General features: G+C 42.8%; 1 protein-coding gene across 3 annotated transcripts in view; it reads right to left on the reverse strand.

Annotated features, from left to right (window-relative positions):
- The window catches only part of LOC144755472 (chemokine-like protein TAFA-2), a 908,084-nt gene that overhangs the window by 157,846 nt on the left and 730,225 nt on the right, over positions 1–20,013 (reverse strand). For all 3 annotated transcript variants that reach the window (XM_078644443.1, XM_078644444.1, XM_078644442.1), the window contains one exon: positions 9,151–9,300. In XM_078644443.1, the coding sequence (XP_078500569.1) occupies positions 9,151–9,300 (150 nt within the window). The remainder of the gene's footprint in view (positions 1–9,150; positions 9,301–20,013) is intronic.

Consider the following 20,013-nt stretch of genomic DNA (forward strand, 5'->3'; position numbering starts at 1 on the left):
AGCCTGTATATATTTTTGGCAGTATTGAAACCTGAAGGTTGAGATTGGAATATTTATGATTCCGTGGATTATCCATTCACTGACAGGTCATTCTGACATTGTCATTGGTAATCTTTCTAGTTTTTCAATGCTCAAGATTGTATAATCAGCACCCTTCTGCGCCATACCGATTTGTCTATCAGTAAGGTTAAAGATTTGGAATAGTGACGTTGTGTTGATTAAACGCCAAGGCACATAGCCTGAACGCAGATTTTGTAACGTCCAGCCAAGCTGTACAATAGAGCGCAATTGTGACTGACCATGTTGTAATAACAGTAAGTCTTGCGATAATATATCGATTGCTGAAGACACAATGCTGTCCAATGAAAATATTCTGGAGGACAGAGTCATTAACCCATTGTCCACTACAGAAAGTGATTTTTCCAAATTGATACGGTCAATTTCCCGTATTCTCTCTGCTGTTTCAATTTGAGTAACCTTCCAGGCCTCATTGTATGCTGCATATACAGAGGCTGCTATGAAACGCTTTTGACGCTGTTTGCGTGGTCCCAGTATGAAATCACGCAAGTCAGCACCATCAGTAAGTAAAGTTAGGTGTTGCTTAATTTCAGGCAGTGTGGAAGTTTGTAGCCATTGAAGGCATAATTTGCCCACACTGTAGGTTGTTATTATCCCTGGGTGATGTCTTTGAGGATATCTAGGGTCTGGCCTGGTCATTTTGAAACCCTGTGTTTTATTCAGGAATCTATCTTGACAGTTATTTGTATCTGTGGGCCAGATCAACCATTGTTTCCAATCAGGATGTGTTCTGTTTTGGTTAAGTATATGGCTTATGTCTATTTCTTCATCTGTATCAGAGTTATTGCTAAACATTGTTGGCTTTGGAATAGACAGGTTATTTAAATCTTTGATTTTGGCTAAGCCAAGACAGGTGGTTTGTTGAACAGTGTCATTTAAAAATATCATTTGTTCTGGGATCATGCAGGCTCTAAACAAAGCTTCTATACCCTGTACTTGCCATTCTTTTGTACCCCAAACACTTTTCAAATCAACATTTTTGTCCCAATAATCAAATCCAAAAGTATTCATTTTTTCAAAGAATGAATCTGAATATATCAATTTTGTGTTGGTTATCATGGTTTTCATCCCTGTCTTGTTTGACAATTTGTAATAAAATGTTTCAGCATTAGTTATGTTAAAACCTGAAAAATATGAATATTTGTCATAAACGGTTCTAGAGCTCCCTTTTGGAGGTGTAGCACAATGTTCCCATTGATTATAATTTAAAACATTTCTAGGTTGTGCAGATTTATGCAAGAAATGGTTACCATAATGGTTATAGCAATACATACTATCATAATTTGTAGAACCTTGTAAATAATCATGTTTTGTAAATTTAGCAGACATTACTAAGTCAGACATCATATTGTTTATACTTTCAAAGTCCCAATCATCAGCAAATGAGTTTGGTTTTGCAAAGTCACTCAAGGAGATCTTGATTTGGTGTGGATATTTCAGGATCTCGACCGGACCATAAATTTCATAGTCAGTGTTGTCCCAGGCTACCCCACCAGGTATTGGAATTGCTGTGAAGTTGGCTGAAGAAAGTTCTGAAGAAAGTTCTCGTTTCTCGACGTGTGAAGATGTGTGTGGTTTGAGGACCAAGTTGATGTTCTGACTTGCTGTGTCCATTTTAGCATATTTTCCCTCAATGAAGCGTCCCAAGGTAAATACCATGATGAGCCAAAGTATGAGGATAAATGCACCAAAACCCACCCAAAATTCAATCCATGGAGTAACCAGATATGTTTCTTTCAGTTGTTTCAAAAGTCCCTTCGCTTTGTCTTTAAAGGATTTTGATGATGGCTGTGTCTTTTGTTCGCTGAAACCTTCAGAGGAATCATCGAAGTTGATGAAGTAACCAGATGCAGTTCTGTCAATTGTTCCAATTGGTTCAGGATTTTTGTTTCTTGCATTTTCACTTGGAACTTCATTGTAGATTGGTGTGTCTCTGCTAAATGTCTTTATTTGGGTTTTCAGAGGTCTGAGTTCTATTGCATTGTTGCATAGTCCTTGTTGTTCTTCTTTAGGCGTTTCGAATGTGATGAGCCTCTTCGTTAGGACCTCTGTACTGGTAGCAAACCTTGGTGTTCTGCTACTTATTGGGAGTCCACTTGGCCTACTGTTTGTTATCGGCCACATGTTGTGGTTTTACCAGGTCGATGGATACAACTCGGTTCTCCTTTTTTCCAGCAAGTGGCGGTAGTACAACTGATCTTGTCCCGTTGACAGACAAGACAGGAACTGCTTTTCTGTAAGAAGGCCCAAATTCCTTCTTTACCGCGATCTTCTCCCTGACTAGATCCCCGACTTTTGGAATCCAGACAGGTCTTGCTGGGACAGGTGGTGATTCTTCAGTGGTTGTTGGCTGTTGTTTCAACTGTATGTTGCTCAGGTCTTTTCTTGTTTTGTTTAAGTCCTGCAAAATAGCCAAACGGTCTTTGACATCAAAGGTTTTTTCTATTACCACTGAAGTCTGACTATCAAGGTCAGAGATCAACATCCTAGTTCCGAATAATAATTCGTACGGACTGAATCCCTTCAGAGAATTTCTTGGCAAGTTATTTAGACTACGTTGGACACTTATTAGATGTTTGACCCACCCAGCTCCCGAACCTAATGTCCTTTCCATTATAGATTGCTTTCTGCCTTGGTTTTTTCTTTACACCATCCCATACCCTCAGGAAGGAAGTGAGAAGATTCCCGCTGGGCTGTGCTCATTTGGCCATTCTCCCCCCCCCAGGCTGGATTGCCTGAGTGAAAAAAAAATGGTCGAACGTAGCATGCTCTTAGCGTATATGCCATTTAGACTCGCAAATCTTGTATAACAGTCCGGACGTCAGCCGAGTGCTGTGGATCTACATTATAAGTGGAACTAGCCTGTGTATGTTAATCGCAAGCCATTCTTTTTGTTGGTAATATTATCTGCCTTGATACGACGAGGTATTAAACTGCTTCTCTCCCCACTGCGATCTCTGTTGCAGTTTGGGCAGTTTTTTACAAACATGGTGTAGTGCAGGCTCATGCCTGGCCACCAGTACCGTGATTGTAATTCTTCCAGAGAATCTTTTAATTTAAGGTGTCTGAGACCCTCGCCCATGTGTGCGTCTGCGATTAACAAGTGTCTCCTGTCCATGTTTGGAATCACTCTATCCCCCACTCCAGGGATTCGAGCAAAAGGGACGGAGTTTGCATCGATTATGTATGTATAATTGAGTGGATAGTTGATCGGTAACGCTGAGCAGTCGCCTTTTGATGACGTTTTCACCGCCAGCAATGTTTCACCGTCAATGTATTTTAATGTACGCTTTTTTCGATCTACGGGAGCCGGTTTACTGGCTGCCGCTGCGGCTGTTTCAGCCAATGAATTCCCTACAATGTGAACGCCATCACGCTGATGACTCAGTGAGTGAGTCACGTGAGTCTTTGGTAGTTCTTTTTTCAAAAGAGCTACTTGTTCCCAGAGAAGTCTCTGCTTTATTGGTGCATCTGTGTCATCTTTGTAACCGTTCTGAATCCATGTCTGCAAATCCTTGTTATATGCTTTGACGCAGAAATATGAATCTGACACTATAAGTGTCGGGAATTCGCGATCCGCATTATCTAGCGCCATTTTCAAAGCTATTATTTCAGTTTGTAGTTCTGAATTAGTTTCTACTGAGTGTGATTTTGTTAATAGAGGTTTTAGTTTACCTCCGCGCCACACTTCTTTTGTAATCTCACATGTGGGGTTGTATGCATGTTCTCCCCAAACGGAGGGTTGAGCATGTCCGTCTGTATAGATTACACAGGCGTAATGTCGTAGAGGCAGAATGTCGATTGGCAGAGGATACGTCTTTTCATATTTTAGATTTTTCAATTCCTCTAGTTCTGGATCAAAGTAGTAGTTTACTTTGTCCGTTGTGATTGATTTCACCCATTGTATCCATTCCGGATTCAATGTTGTTGTTGGTAAATTACACGGTGTTGTTAGTGCCTCAAAGGCTGATTCTGCTGTTCTGACTGTGATATGTCTACCGTCAGCTATGTCTTTTTCTCTAGCTTATTGCGGTTTGAACTGCTTGAACAATTTTTCCTTTGTTGCTGAATCTCTGTTCAGCTTTTGTGTACAAGTGTGATTTGAATGCAATTGGTACCTTTTCTCCCTCATTAGAGGTCAGGTATGTGAATCCGCATTTCCCTGGGATGACTCGGATCACAAGGTTGCGTGTATTATCACGGGTTTCTAATTTTGTCTTAATTAGCATGTCTGTTTGTAAGGATCTCAAAATTTCTGTGTGTGTTTGAGTCCAACTGGATCTTTTAAAGTCTGGTTTAATTAGATCGTAAAGGGGTTTCACCCTTTCTGCGTAATTTGCAATGTATGTTCTTCCGAAATTTAGGAAGCCTAAAATTGACTGTAGGTTTGTTAGTGTTTTAGGAGCTTGGATAACGGCACATTTCTCTAGGAAATTGTCTGCCAGGCTTTTACCTTCACTTGATAGCTCATATCCTAAGAATAGGACCGTCAGATGGGCAATTCTGGACTTTTTGAAGTTGAATTTGTAACCCTCTGCAGCGAAACTAAGTATTATGGTGTTCACTCTTTTCAAGTGAGTCTCCAAGTCATCATCTGTTAAGTAAATGTCATCGACATAAGATAATGCTTCATCATCATATTGTTGTAGTAATTCTGTTACTCTCGCTGAGAATACCCCCGGGCTGTTCTTGTACCCCTGGGCTAACCGACAGAATTGTTTTTGAGTGCCATTTACTGAGAAAGTTGTTAAATATCTGCTCTCTGGTGCTATGTTTTGACAAAAGAATCCATTGGAGATGTCCAAGGTTGTTTTGTATTTTTTGCGCACTATGTTATTCATTAGTGCAGCACTGTGTGAGTTTTGCACTGCAAAAGTTTTGCAACATGTGTTAAGGTGTCGGTAATCCAAAACTAGGCGATATGAATTGTCTGGTTTGGAGACCGGAAACAAAGGATTGTTCATTTGTGAGGTGCAAGTTTCAATCACCCCCTGGTATTCTAGCTGATCTAGTATTTCATTTACTTGTTTTTTAGCTTCTTGCTTAATTGGGTACTGCCTTTGTGCAGTTGGTTGTGATTTTAACTGGATTTTGTGAGGAGGAGAATCCTCATCCCATCCTACATGATTTTTATATAAAGCAGGTGCTAAGGCCACTGCCCACTTTCTAGCAAGTGTATATTTTTTATGAATCGGCATTTGATTCGAGAAGGCAGGCATAATTACTTCTTCGCCATGAGGGCACTCCCTGACAAACTCTGGTGGCCAGTCTTTTTCAGCTAGAAGGATGTCATAACCCTTGGAGAGGTTATCCCAAAATAGTCCCCTTATTTTCCTAGTCTTATCTCCCTCTATACGTAATGTTATCTCGTATATTTTGTGGGGCTTGCTAACTCTGGTATCTGCAGTTTCCACTTGAAGGTATTCATTCGTGTCCACTGTCTCCAGATGATTCATAAGGACTTTGCGAGCTATGCTCACCTCTGCTGCGCTGTCTAGCATTGTCTGAGCCCACTCTCCGTTTTTCAGTTGTGTCCTCAGTATTCTCGGCATTGTTAACTACCTTGATACTAGCTACCTTCTTTTTTGGAAATTGTGATTTCTTTTTCAGTTGAGCAGGTTCCTTGTCTTTGGACTTGGCGTGCTCTTCTGATCGTCCTCTTCTTTCCGATTTCTGCGAGGAATTCTGAAAAGATTGAGAGGGACGTGTATCAATGTCTTGATATCTATCAGGTTTTTTAATATTATCCCTATTTCTAAGGTTATATCTATTCCCAGAGGGTTCACTCTGGGGTGACCTTTGTCTCGGGTTTGGAGATTTCTCTCTTCGCCTAGGAGACCTTCCTCTGGACTGGAATTTCTTTTCTTTAGGATTGGATTGTTTGTTTCCATCCCAGTTCTTTTTTGGTAAATTATTATTATTGTTAAAAAACATTTTTTCTGGACTTGTAGTCAGTTGCGGTTTTACTGGTATTCCACCTAGACTATCTCTGCCTAGTTCTTCATAGGATTTTTCTATGATTCTGGCAATTTCAGCTGGTTGGTCTGCTATATCTGTCTCTTTTAACCTCTGGCGGATCGCCACGTTTGCTGCTTCACCTTTTATGTTGGCTAGTAATATAGCCGAGACCTGCTTGAAGTCTTTCAGTAATTTCATACCAAGAGGTAAAGCAGGTTCTGGACCGTATTCATCTTGAATTTGTTTTAGCACATCTGGTATCACCGAAATGGATGGAACACCGTGCGTTTTTGTATAGATGGAAGCAAAGACTGTACCCCAAGTGTCACAGTCCTCAATGTGTGGTGCGATTCCCATTGGGAGACATATAGTCAGAATCCTGTGTTTTTCTAATGGGGTGGTGTCAGGAAACACCGCCTCTATTTGGGTAATTTTCTGTGCCAACCAGAATGGTATTTGTTCCCGTTTAGCTGGAACTTTACCTAGGCAGGATTGGATGTTCTGTGGTGTAATTTTATTTGTGTTCCCCTGGTGAGGGGTCAGCTGTGGTAGTTTAATCGCTGGCTGAATTGTTGAAGTCCGCATTACATACTGAACTAATTGTCTATGAATTTTTAGTAGTTGTTTTAGCTGTATTAACAGCTCTGCTGCAGGCATTCTTTCGATGTCTGGATGTGGTGTGTATCCGGCTAGGACCGGCCACGTTGCTCCTGGTCTTCCTAAAGGACCGAGCCTTGTAATGTGATTGTTATGTTTTAGGGCGCCATCAAATAAGAGCAAATGCTCTTGGAATTTGAGTGGTACTTCCACCTCCTCGAAAGGAGTGTACGTTTCAGGAGGTTCCTCTACTTTGTAATAGTGGAAGTACTTTGTTACAGCATTTGCTGCTGGAAAATGTATCCATGTATAGTATACCTCTGTCTGCCGATATTCGTGTGCCTCAATTACGAATATGACTGTGCCACCTCTAGGTGTCAGTCCATTTTCTATAAGTTTTAAGGTTATAGATCTCCTTTTGGCGACCTGGATGAGTATTATATCCGGGTCTGCTGTTTGCATGGTAGCATCAGCATCTGCTATTTCAGTAGCTAATCTAATTGCCTCTCTTTCATCATCACTCTCTGCCATTTTACAGAAAGGATGGTATTATGTTTGTTTGCAGATCAGGTTTCTTATGGAAACAGAGATTAGATGCACAATATTCTGGAACTGTTTTATCCTTCAACATTGACTAGACCAAGAACCATACATAGGAGTTCCCTCCTGCGAGGTTTTGGAGGATATAATAACCTTTCACCCACTCCAGACGTCTTTGGAGTATTTGGAAAAAGGGGTCTGAGTGAGAAAGCACGACTGAGTTACTCTAAATGTCTTACGTTAGTTTTATCGCCCTTTCCAAACGCGTTGGGCGCCATGTAGTGTAGCTCCTATTTTCCCAATAGGCTCTGCGCATTGGAATAGTACCTACAGCAGTAAAGGCCTAGACCAGACGTTAACTAGGTCTACTACTGTCGATACTAGACTTAATTTTTGGGTTTGCCAGCTAAGCTCAGAGTTCGCTAGAAACTTTCTCGAATGTTCAAGGAAGGAATTAACTCCCCTGATTAGACAAGAAGGGATTTAGTTTCTGACAACCATAGAACATGACAACTTTGCTCTCCCCTAATCAAGAGTCAATCTCATGAGTCGTGTGAGCACAAGGCAATTATTTTACTCAGTCAGTACGTGCATTCTTAGTCTCATCAGAATGTAGAGAAAAGGAAGAGACGGGCGTGTTCAATAAAAGATGTTATTTATTGATCAGTCTCTTTTCTCGTACAAGAGAAATGGATCGATATTATTGCAATACTTATAGTTAAGTAAAGTGCATACATTAGAAGCAATAGTATAAAATAATACTGTAAAAACATTGATATGGTTTCTGAGCCATATGATGTTTTAAAATGATTAAAATATATTTACATACACATATACATTTGACTAAACGTACTCAACTGGTGTTTCTAAATACGCCTACCCCGTGTACCTGACCTAAGTCTAATGCGTGGGCGGGAATAGAAAGTTACAGTTTAAGTTAAGTTTGTTTTTGCCAAGTGAATAACTAAAGAATTCTCTGTGAGGGGTTATTCAGTTCTGTACCTGGAATTTAGGATGGATGAGGAATGGTATCTCTTTCTCTGCTCTCGATATTCCAGGCTGCCTGCGAGGGCTGCCCAGAAGCGCCGGTGCTGGGTCTCTCGGTTTGAGATAGCAGCGCGTCTCTCAGCGCGTCAGGAAGGCGGGGCTGCTGCCTGCGGGGTCTGCTTCTGCTCTCGGCTTCGGCAAGGGTGGCTGCTCCGTCTTGTCACCACGCGTGTGTTTGCATAGGGCAAGGTCGGCAATATTTATACCTTAAAGGTGCCGAGATTGACGTAAGGATGGACATAGGTACGTCAATAAAGATGTCATACGACTTGCTCGTTAGCACATTCTTTTGCAAAAGTTCTCTGTGAAATCAAAACAATGGCCGCACGGATTTTCCAGGTTGTCATAGGTTTGATTTGTTATGAGAACGTCGTATGCCTTATCAGGGGCTGGAGGAATGTCGCTTGTCTAATTAGATCTCAAGCGTTATGACCTAATCAGATAACACGTTCCTGTGCCGTAGTGTGACTGCGTCAGATAACGGTATCTGCATCATGGGGGTTTTCTTGCCTCATGGGCTGACTGTTAGTTAACTTGATAGTTAGTTTAACCAGAATAGGGTCAGGAATAGGGGGACTGATTCAGAACCTATAGAAATACACGACAGAACGAAATATCCTTAAATCTCACACTGTTGACATATTAACATTGTGTGGTGATGCGTGCCTAGAACACTGCTCTGTCATGGAACCCAAATCCCTCAGTGATTCCAGGACAGGCAGTTACCTCAGGGCCCCTGTTAGGATTAACTTGCCTTCTCTCCTCTCTGCTTGAATAAACCTTTACAAATTATTGAGAGTATCTGCAGCATTCTTCAGTAATTTGCCGACGAGGATGGGATCACATTGTTTTATATTTTAAATGGAAACAGGATAGGCACCATAAAGATGAAACGTCATCAGCACAGTGAACAAGTTGACATTGACTTACCATCCACGCATGATGGAGCTGCTCGCGTTGTACCCGCTACTTGTCCAGGAAAACAGGAGCATTTTACTGTTTGCGATCTTTCTTCTATTTTATTTTTGTTGCAGCATCTGTGGGCAGCGATGACCTCGCATGTGCCTGGCTCTACATGAACTGAAATGGCATATAAACAAGCACGTGTAAGGCATCTCATGGGTGATGGATTTATGTTGAACTTTTTTTATTTTCTCAGTAAATCAATGACAGACATAACCATCAGTCACTAAAGGAAAGGGGATTCCAGTATTTTAACTTTAATTTCAATTTTATATTTAGGTATCACACGGAGCATACATAAAAATCACAAAGTTTTACATATGTAAGAGGTCCTGCTTGGAGATTGAATGCAGCATTCAACAAAGACAATTGTTTGAACAACGTTAAGCTATAAAGATGGAAATTGAAACACCGAAACATTATCACCCTTTGACCCACTAATAGTTTGTGTCAACTTCATGAAGATGCAAAAATCAACAACTCTTATCTACACTACACTATGACAAAAGTAATTAAATACATAAAATAAAAAAATATTGAATTATCACAAGCATTGTAAAGAGAAATCACACTAGAAAGTAGAGAAAACAGCGTTCGGTAGATGGAATCCATACTAATATTATAAAGAGAGAGCCCAAACGTTTGAGGCGGGTAATCTCAGTAACCACAGAACCAATCACAACACCCAATACAGCGTTGGAAAGGGCAGTTGCAGCAGAAGGACATAGGCTATGCAGACGGCCACCATATACATTTTTTTTTTCATTGTTTTTATGAACTTTTCAAGAAACAGTGGTGTTCATCACAATCATACAGTGCAAGACATACAATTGTACCGTAGGACACCATATACATTTAAAAGGTAAAAGAACCGTGCCAGCAAAGTAGTCCCTTGTGGGCGTGCTGCGTTGTGCTGTGGGCGTGGGCTGGGGGCGTGACTAACGCTGGGGGCGTGTGGTATGGCCATCACATCGTGGGCTGTGGGCGTGTGCTGGGGGCGTGACAAACGCTAGGAGCGTGACAAACGCTGGGGGCATGTGTCCACCCTTCATGCCATGTGAGTCGTACATACAAGCGCCAATTACGTTGCTGTGCAGCATCAAGGGGCACGCAGGGGGCGTGAGAAAAACTGGGGGCATGTGCCCGGCCTGAACGCAATTGCGTTGCATCAAGGAGAAACGCTGGGGGCGTGTGCTACGTTCTGCCCTTCATGCCATGTGGGTCGTACATTAATCAGAAGATCGTCTGCTGTGGCCGTGTGCTGGGGGCATGACAAACGCGTTCAGCTGGAGGCCTGGTAAGTAACATTACTGCAGCCTCTCCTGCACGCTGTTACTGAACTCTCTCATTCAACGAAATTAGACGTGCCTGCTACCATCAACCAGGGCTCTAGCAGGGCTCAGGCGGCGGATCAGTACACTAATTACACGCGCCTGATAACATCAACCAGGGCTGCAGCTGGGCCTCAAGCGGGGGAACACGCAAATGAGCGTGTCTGTGGTGACAATTACTGCAGCCTCTCCTACTCGCTGTCACTGAACTCTCTCATTAAACGGATTTACCCGCGGCTGATAACTCTCTCATTCAACGACATTACACACGCCTGCTAGCAGCAACCAGGGCTGTAGCCGGGCTCAGGCGGCGGATCAATACACCAATTACACGCGCCTGCTAACATCAACCAGGGCTGCAGCTAGCCCTTCTCCGTCCCTATTCTATTTAAACAAAAAATGTTGTCTACCGTAAGATTTTAAAATAAATTGCCCTTGCCAAATACACACATTACACACATTTTATTTCATACCCGGACAACGTCGGGACGGGCTGCTAGTTAGCTTAATAATTTAAATTTAAAAAGTCCTTTAAAAGCCACAAAGCGAGCTACATTGTGGTAAAAATTGAATACCAATTTAATAAGCAATTTAAATGACAAATAGTCTTTTAAAAATGTGTCTGCTAGAGAACCGCAGCATCCTGTGTGTGCTTACACGGGCTAGTGGGATGAGGACAAGCCTTCAAAAATGATTGCCTGGTCACCTTGGTAGATGTTTGTCTAGTCTCTTTGGTGATGCTGTAGGCTTTATACTCCGACTTCAGCCTATTTATGGGTAGTGCTGCATACTTGCCTCTGTGGTTCCATTACGCCCAGAACAAAGGGTCTTGGGGAGTGAAGACTGAACAGCATCCAGGTTTTAGGAATGTACCTAAATGTAAACTTTCAGACAACAGAGTGTGTGTGTGTGGCATCTGACAAACTAAAAATGGTGCAAATATAATAAAATAGTAGTAAGTACCATAGGTTCTGCTAATTTGCCCATCCAAAAAATAGTTGTTCACACAACGTGTGTCGTATAGTGGCATTGACTGCAAATGGCACAGTTTTCGGTGCATTTATTGGGGTTGATGGACCCTTCTTCCTCCAAATTTGGAAGCTTCTGGCGTGGATACTTATTGAATTCTCACTTCATCTTTTACTTATATACATGGTTATACCTATCCAATTGGTCTTTTATCTAGGACATTTATTTATTTATTAATTCATTTATTTATTTATTACACTTCTGTAGCGCACTGTCACCTTGCAGGCATCCTGGCGCTAAAACCTTTCAGAGATACGCAGTTGTGAGGCCACGCAACAGCAGTTAGCTAAATGTTCGGGAAGAGCCAGGTTTTTAGCCTTTTTCTAAAAGGCAGAAGCTTATTACCTTGTCTAAGTTCCAGAGGCAGGGCATTCCAGAGCCTAGCAGCTGCCACCTAAAAGGATCTGCCACCTGACCTCACCTTCCTAAATTTTGGTACCTTCGCTAGCTTTGCCCCTGAGGAGCGCAAGGTTCTTGTGGGCACATACCAGGAAAATTTATTTTGGAAAGAGACAGACCCCATCCCATTCAGGGCCTTGAACACTAAGCAAAGAGATTTAAACTGAACTCTTTGTCTCAGCGGCAGCCGGTGTAGTTCCGCCAATGCCTGTGAGGAAGAGGACCTTCTAGGCCAGCCAAGGACTAATTTGGCTGCCATGGATTGTGTCCTCTGCAACCTATCCAATAAAAAGTTAGGAGCTTCCAGCAGCAGGGCATTACAGTAGTCTAATCTACTGAGGATAGTGCTGCGTGCTATCAATGTGCGAGCCAAGGAGGGAAGCAGAGGAAAAATCTTCCTCAATGATCTGATGATGGCACGACAGGAACCCACTGTTTTTGTCACCAGCGCTTCCAAAGTTAGCTGACAATCAAAGATCACACCTAGGTTCCGGACTGTCTTTACAGGCTGTACTGGGGTCGGGGTGTCCAAGGGCCAAAAATTGCTGGACAGCCTGGGAGGGAGCCTTTCCGTGGTGCAATAAAGCACCTCCGTTTTGTCAACATTAAATTGCAGCGAGTTTTCCCTAAGCCACAATGCCGTGTCCCGCAAACAGCTATGAAATCCTTCAATGAAGTTGACTGATCCCCTTCCAGAGAGATGATCAAGTGAGTGTCATCAGCATAATTTATGATGTTAATCTTATGTTTTCTGATGACCATCATTAGCGGTTTCATGTAGATATTAGTATAGGGCTGATGGCCGAGCCCTGTGGTACACCATGCAGAATATTGGTGAAAGAGGATTGAAAAGGGGAAAGAGACACCGCTTGCTGTCTGTCCTGTAGAAAAGACTGGAACCATTTCATGGCAAGCCCTGTCGGCCGCCTTGACACGGTCAACCATGGAATTCTGTTGAGGAGGCTGAGTGAGGTGGGGGTAACCAATCAAACACTCACACCCAGTCAACAGATCTGGGTTTAATCCATCACCGTTCGTTAGCCCACTCTGCCACCCCAGTTCAGACATGGAAACAGTCCAGCCCGAACTGCCAAGCCATGCCTATAGAACGGTCATGGATTAAACCCAGATCTGTTGACTGGGTGTGAGTGTTTGATTGGTTCAGATGCTCCGTCCATCACCACCCCCTTTTGTACCACTTTGTTCACCATAAGTTGGCAGGGTATGCTCAGACGTGAGTCCCTTGCTCACTTTGCCACTGGATTCAAGCAAGCCGGGCTATAGACAGCTGAAATGCCAGAAACTAGTCCTCAGAAGCATGTTTCCGGTCCAGGGAAGGCATGGCTTGACAGTTCGGGCTGGACTGTTCCCATGAGGCACAGGGTCAGACTGATTTGCATATGGCCATGTCTGAACTGGGGTGGCAGAGTGGGCTAAAGAACGGTGATGGATTAAACCCAGATCTGTTGACTGGGTGTGAGTGTTTGATTGTTTCAGATGCTCCGTCCATCACCACCCCCTTTTGTACCACTGCTAAAGGTAATCGCAGTAAAATTATCATGTGGCCTCACCTATGGAAGTTACACCATACGAGGTAAAGACGCAGTGCTTTTAGATTTGATCATCATAAAAATATTCAGAACACTTTTTCTTCTATCTTCCAACCACTCGCAAGTCAAGATAAGGCTCGGGTTTGGGTTAGTAAACCAATTAAACACAAGAAAAGGTGCATACATCAAAGTGTGGAAAAGAATAAAGTCCTTCTTGGCCCAACAACTGTGTAAAGCCCTCTGATACGAAGTGCAAACAAACAAAATGATGCCTTCTTGTCGATATGTAGATTCGGCCATTGACGACCTGGTTCTTTGATCACTATGGAACAAGTCACTGACTTTAGAAGCATTTAAAACAAGCATATGCAATGCAATAGGTCTCGCATTAGGAAAGTTTGAGCTATTGGTATTGTAAATGAATAATTTTTTATTTATGTTTTGTTTTTGAAAATAGCGAAATTAATAGCTTTGTCATTTACAATACCAATAGTTATAACTTTCGCAAATGTGACACCTATACAATTTGTAATGCAATATGTGTTGTATTTACGTGACTTACATTGATTGATATTACAATTAACAATGGCTTTGAATTTTTTAAAATAATTAATTCTGTTTTGTTATGCTATGCTATATTTTGCTATCCTATGCTTTGATTTGTTATGCTATGCTATGCTATGCTGTGTTTTGTTATTCTATGTTATGTTTTGTTATGATATGCTATGTTTTGTTGTATTTTATAATGCTATGCTATGTTTTGCTATGCTATTATATGTTTTGTTTTGCTATGCTATGTTTTGTTGTGTTTTGTTACGCTATGCTATGTTTTGTTGTGTTTTGCTCTGTTTTGTTAGGCTACGTGTTGTGTTTTGTTATGCTATGTTTTGGTATGTTATGTTATGCTTTGTTATGCAATGCTATGTTTTGTTTTGCTATCCCATGCTTTGTTTTGTTATGCTATGCTGTGTTTACTTTTGCTATCCTATGCTTTTTTTGTTATGATATGCTATGTTTTGTTGTGTTTTGTTATGCTATGCTTTGTTTTGTTGTGTTTTGCTATGCTGTGCTTTGTTATGCTATGTTATGTTTTGTTATGCTATGCTATGTTTTGATGTGTTTTATTATGCTATGCTATGTTTTGCTATGCTATGTTTTGTTATGGTATGTTTTGTTATGCTATGCTATGCTTTGTTTAGTTATGCTATGCTATGCTAAGCGTTGTTTTGTTATGCTCTGCTATGTTGTGTTTGGTTATGCTATGCTATGTTTTGTTGTGTTTTGCTATGCTATGCTATGTTTTGCATTGCCTTGCTATGCTATGTTTTGTTATGTATGCTATGTTTTGTTGTGTTTTGTTATGCTATGCTAGGTTTTGTTGTGTTTTGCTATGTTTTGTTATGCTATGCTTTGTTTTGTTATGTTATGCTATGTTTTGTTATGTTACGCTATGTTTTGTTCTGCTATGTTTTGTTGTGTTTTGTTATGCTATGCTATGTTTTGTTATACTATGCTATGTTTTGTTTTGCTATGCTTTGTTTTGTTATGCTATGTTTTGTTATGCTATGCTATGTTGTGTTCTGTTTTGTTATGCTATGCTATGCTTTGTTGTGTTTTGCTATGCTATGTTTGTTTTGTTATGCTATGTTTTGTTTTGCTATCCTATGCTTTTTTTTGTAATGCTATGCTATGTTTTGCTAGCCTATGCTTTTTTGTTATGTAATGCTGTGTTTTGCTATGCTATGCTATGTTTTGTTATGCTATGCTGGTGAGGGTGTGTGAGGGTGAGTGAGGGTGAGTGAGGGTGAAGGGGTGTGAGGGTGAGGGGGTATGAGGGTGAGGGTGTGTCAGGGTGAGAGGGTTGTGAGGGTGAGGGGGTGTGAGGGTGAGGGTGAGGGGTGTGAGGGTGGGGGTGTGAGGGTGAGAGTGTGTGAGGGTGGGGAGATGTGAGGGTGAGGGGATGTGAGGGTGTGTGAGGGTGTGAGGGTGAGGGTGTGTGAGGGTGAGGGTGAGGGTGTGAGGGTGAGTGAGGGTATGCGAGGGTGAGAGGGTGTGAGGGTGTGTGAGGGTGAGGGGGTGTGAGGGTGTGTGAGGGTGAGGGGGTGTGAGGGTGAGGGGGTGTGAGGGTGAGGGTGAGGTGGGTGAGGGTGAGGGTGTGTGAGGGGGTTGTAAGGGAGAGGGTTGTGGTGAGGTGGTGTGAGGGTGTGTGAGGGGGAGGGTGTGTGAGGGTGAGGGTGAGGGGGGTGAGGGTGAGGGTGTGTGAGGGGGTTGTAAGGGTGAGGGGTGAGAGGTGAGAGGGTGTGAGGGGGAAGGGGGTGTGAGGGTGAGGGGGTGTCAGGGTGAGGGGGTGTCAGGGTAAGGGTGTGGGGTTGTGAGGGTGAGGGTGAGGGGGTGTGAGGATGAGGGTGTGAGGGTGAGGGGGTGAGGGGGTGTAAGGGGCTGAGGGTGTGTGAGGGTGTGTGAGGGTGTGAGGGTGAGGGTGAGAGGGTGTGTGAGGGTGTGTGTGTGAGGGTGTGTGAGGGTGAGAGGGTGAGTGAGGGGGTGTGTGAGGGTGAGGGTGGGTGAGGGTGTGTGAGGGTAAGGGGTGTGTGAGGGTGAGGGGGTGTGAGGGTGTGGGGGTGTGTGGGGGTGAGGATGAGGGAGTGTGAGGTGTGTGAGGGTGTGTGAGGGTGAGGGTGAGTGTGTGAGGGGGTGAAGGGGTGTGAGGGTGAGGGTATGAGGGTTAGGGGGTGTGAGGGTGAGGGTGACAGGGAGAGGGTGAGGGTGTGTGAGGGTGAGGGGGTTTGAGGGTGTGTGAGGGTGAGGGTGTGTGAGGGTGAGAGGTGTGTGAGGGGGTGTGTGAGGGTGTGAGGGTGTGGGTGTGTGAGGGTGTGTGAGTGAGGGTGAGGGTGTGTGAGGGTGAGGGGGTGTGAGGGTGAGGAGGTGAGGGTGAGGGGGTGAGGGTGTGTGAGGGTGAGGGGGTGTGAGGGTGAGTGAGTGTGTGTGAGAGTGTTGTGAGGGTGAGGGTGTGTGATGGTAAGGGTGTAATGGGGTATGAGGGTGTGAGGGAGGGTGAGCGGATATGAGGGTGAGGGGGAGGGGTTGTGAGGGTGAGGGGGTGTGAGGGCGTGTGAGGGTGGGGGTGTGTGAGGGTGAGGGTGAGGGTGGGTGAGGGTGAGGGTGTGAGGGTGAGTGAGGATGAGAGGGTTGTGAGGGCGAGGGCGAGGGGGCTGAGGGTGAGAGAGGGTGTGTGAGGGGGGTGACGGTGTGTGAGGTCCCCCAAAACAGTATCCATTGCGATGTAATTCTCTTTCCAATGAATATTGCAGTGAAGTCAGAACCAATACATTTGTTAATTTATACATATATGGGAAACTGTAACTTTAAAAAAAAAAAGAGAGTGCATATATTTTACACAATAGATATAAATAAACAACTGGTTTTAACATGACAGTTATCACCTATTCATTTAGAAGGATCAACCTACTGCATATTTAAATAATCAAACTCAATATACAAGGCATATCAAGAAAAAAAACTAATAAGGAGGAGGACACTACTTCTTAACTGTGATAGATCAATTGATCATCAAGGAAGTGCGTGAGGGAGCGCGACCGCTCTAGACTGCGAATTAACCGTAAGCCGGAGAAGGTGCAGAAAACAAACCGTAATAGTCCATATTTAAGCATGTTTGAGCAGTTTAGTGTGGAACAAGGATATACGCTTTAAGCAATGAATGAGAAACGTTTGTCAAAGAAAAGTAGTATGTTTTAAAAAAAAACATCCGACAAATGTTAGCCAAAGTCAAAGTCAAAGTCAAAAAGCTTTATTTCGATAAAATGTCATTATCATAAAAGCAGTTTAAAAGTAATAATAAAATTAATGATACATGTCCAGTTGATAACAAGAAGTACAGCATTTACTAGAATAAATATTGTTTAAGAAAAAATTAAACAGAGTATTTAAGCTTTCTGGCTCGAATAGCCCAAGCCCAAAATAGAAATTTTGCTAGGGCACAAGCATAGGGTACATAACTATCCGAAACAAGTATCCTGGTTGCCTCAGCATGGCTCCTAGTTCCAAGTTGCCGACACAAGTTCTTCAGCCACACCCTTCTTGGATTGGCATATTCCTTGCAGACAAATAAAAAATGAGCTAATGTCTCTGGGTGGGCTGAACAGGATGGACACAGGTCAGTTTTGTCTGTACAGGATTTCCATGTTTTGGTAAAAGTGTTCAGTGGAAGAGTACCCGTTCTGAATTTAAAATACAAAGACCGGGCAAAAGGTTTCCCGATTGTGTCTAGATAGGGTTCTCGCCTGGGACAGTCTTTAAACATCAAAAAATCCTCTGTGAGTCTGCCAATGGATGGACTAGAATGCCTTTGGGAGCAAGCCCAATCCCGAAAGAGGTTTTTAAGAACTTGTTTTGGAGGAGAGGTTCTGCTGGACCAAGAGTCTGATAGGCCCAAATTTGACAATAGATTTTTCATATCAGTTAACCATTTGACTCTGGCCCAGTGTGGTGACTCCATTATTTCTTCCAAACTTCTCGCGTAGGCACTAAGTTCCTCTACCCGCCAAATGCGGGCCCATAATAGGAGAGGGCGAAATTTCGCAATTTCCCCGATCTGGGTACAGCCGAGGTCCATAAATAAGGGCAAAAGGGGGGTACTTTGAGGGAGGGACATTATTTGCCTACAGAATTGTTAGCAGGAGCGCCTGCCATGGAGTAATGCAGCAACATTTACTTGTCAGTCATGTGAGCAGAGGTCTATCACGAATTAACCTTAGGCTAGAGAGGATACAGTAAATAAAGCGTAGTAGTCCATATTTAAACGTGTTTAGGCAGTTTAGTGTGGAACAAAGATATACCCTTAAACAGTAAATGGGAACCGTTTGGCAAAGAAAGATGGTCAGTTGTTATAACGAGAAAGTGAAACCAAGTGGAGGAGATTTAGATGCCAAGCAAAACAAAACAGATAAGAGGCCTGGGGAGTGCATTCCTTTCAAGTCTGATGCGGGGGGCAGGGGAGCAGCAGCCTTTGAAGTCTGATGCCGAGACACAGACAAATGGTGGTGTGTGATGTGGCTGGCGATGATGTGCACGCGCATAACTCACATGAACTGTACGCGATCCGCAGCTAGGTAGACTTTTCTTTTCCACTTACTATAATCTCGCCTATTTATCCCTGCGGTAAAGAATAGGCGAGACCTAAAAACGATAAATGGGGTGATGAAAAAATCTCTGCAATTAAAGAGACACCATCAACCAGATCTCATGCCTGGATGACCCTAAAAGATTATAAGATTCTTAAACATCAGCCTTACCTGGAGGCCAGCTGGTCCAGACATCTAAAAGAGCATTTTATTAGATACCGTTTTGGACATCTTTCAGAATATATTCACACTGTGCCCTGACTTCTGGAAACTAAAATGTTTTGCTGCAGGCTATTTGAAACCAGCGAGGAAAACATTGTTCACATAATGTGTATGCCCTGGTCTTGTGAACAAAAGGAGGGCACTGTTAAGAGCACCTTTCAACCGACATGGTAATCATAAGTGCAGGTAGGCCATGATTACATGCTTTATGACAACGGACATCACTTTGAACTGTCACTTTTCCTAATGTTTTTATTTTCACTGCAAAAAAATTGGAACACTATGAGGTCATGTCAATTTAAGATTACAGACAATTTACTGAATTCTGTTTTAATGTAAGTTACAGATAATTGCTAGAATTGTAATCTTTCAAATTTGACTATTTATGTTTTGGAATGTTTTATGGAATCTTGCTGTAGCCATTTTAAAATGTGTTAATGTATACTATGGTGTTTAACAATTATGCATAATAAATGTATCTTATCTTATTCTCCAGGAGCAAACAATAGAATGACCTTAATAGATAGAGGCGTCTCTCTGAATATAAATGGTGGTGACTGTGGATATCATTTTTAACACTACAGTGTCAAATCCTGCTTGAGTGAAAATCTCCATGACAGGTTTCATGGGATCACATATAACACATGGGGCCACTTGAAAGGGGAGAGAACATGATGCCAAGACAGTTTTTGTGGATCCACTGCCTCGGTCTGAAGAGCTCTGCTTTTGTTCTACCAGAAGTCTGTCTCTGTGTTTACATATAACCATTTGGGCACTTGAAAGGTGAGAAAACAGAAATTCTTGTAGATTCACTGTCTGGTTTCTGAAGGACTCTGCTTTTGTCCTATCAGGATATTGACTGCAGGTTTGTTGTAGGTTCAGTACCTGCTCCAAACAAGATTTTAGTGTTTGTTTTGAGGGGGCACTGGGATTACCATAGAACACACCTCACACACATATCCTGCCCTAAGAGCACTGGGTTTAGTGTGGCTGGAGGCGTTCTCTATCAAATAAATGCCCCAAAGTGGGAAACATTGACCAGGGACTTTTATCCTACTGGTTAGGTTATGTCCAGGAGTCATTCCCACCAACTAGCTAGTGCCAGGCAGACATGTTGCACCTCCAGGCACCCATTGAAGAATAATCCTGGACCTGGGGAAA

This window comes from Lissotriton helveticus, chromosome 5_1 (assembly GCF_964261635.1).
Source record: "Lissotriton helveticus chromosome 5_1, aLisHel1.1, whole genome shotgun sequence".
NCBI lineage: Eukaryota > Metazoa > Chordata > Amphibia > Caudata > Salamandridae > Lissotriton > Lissotriton helveticus.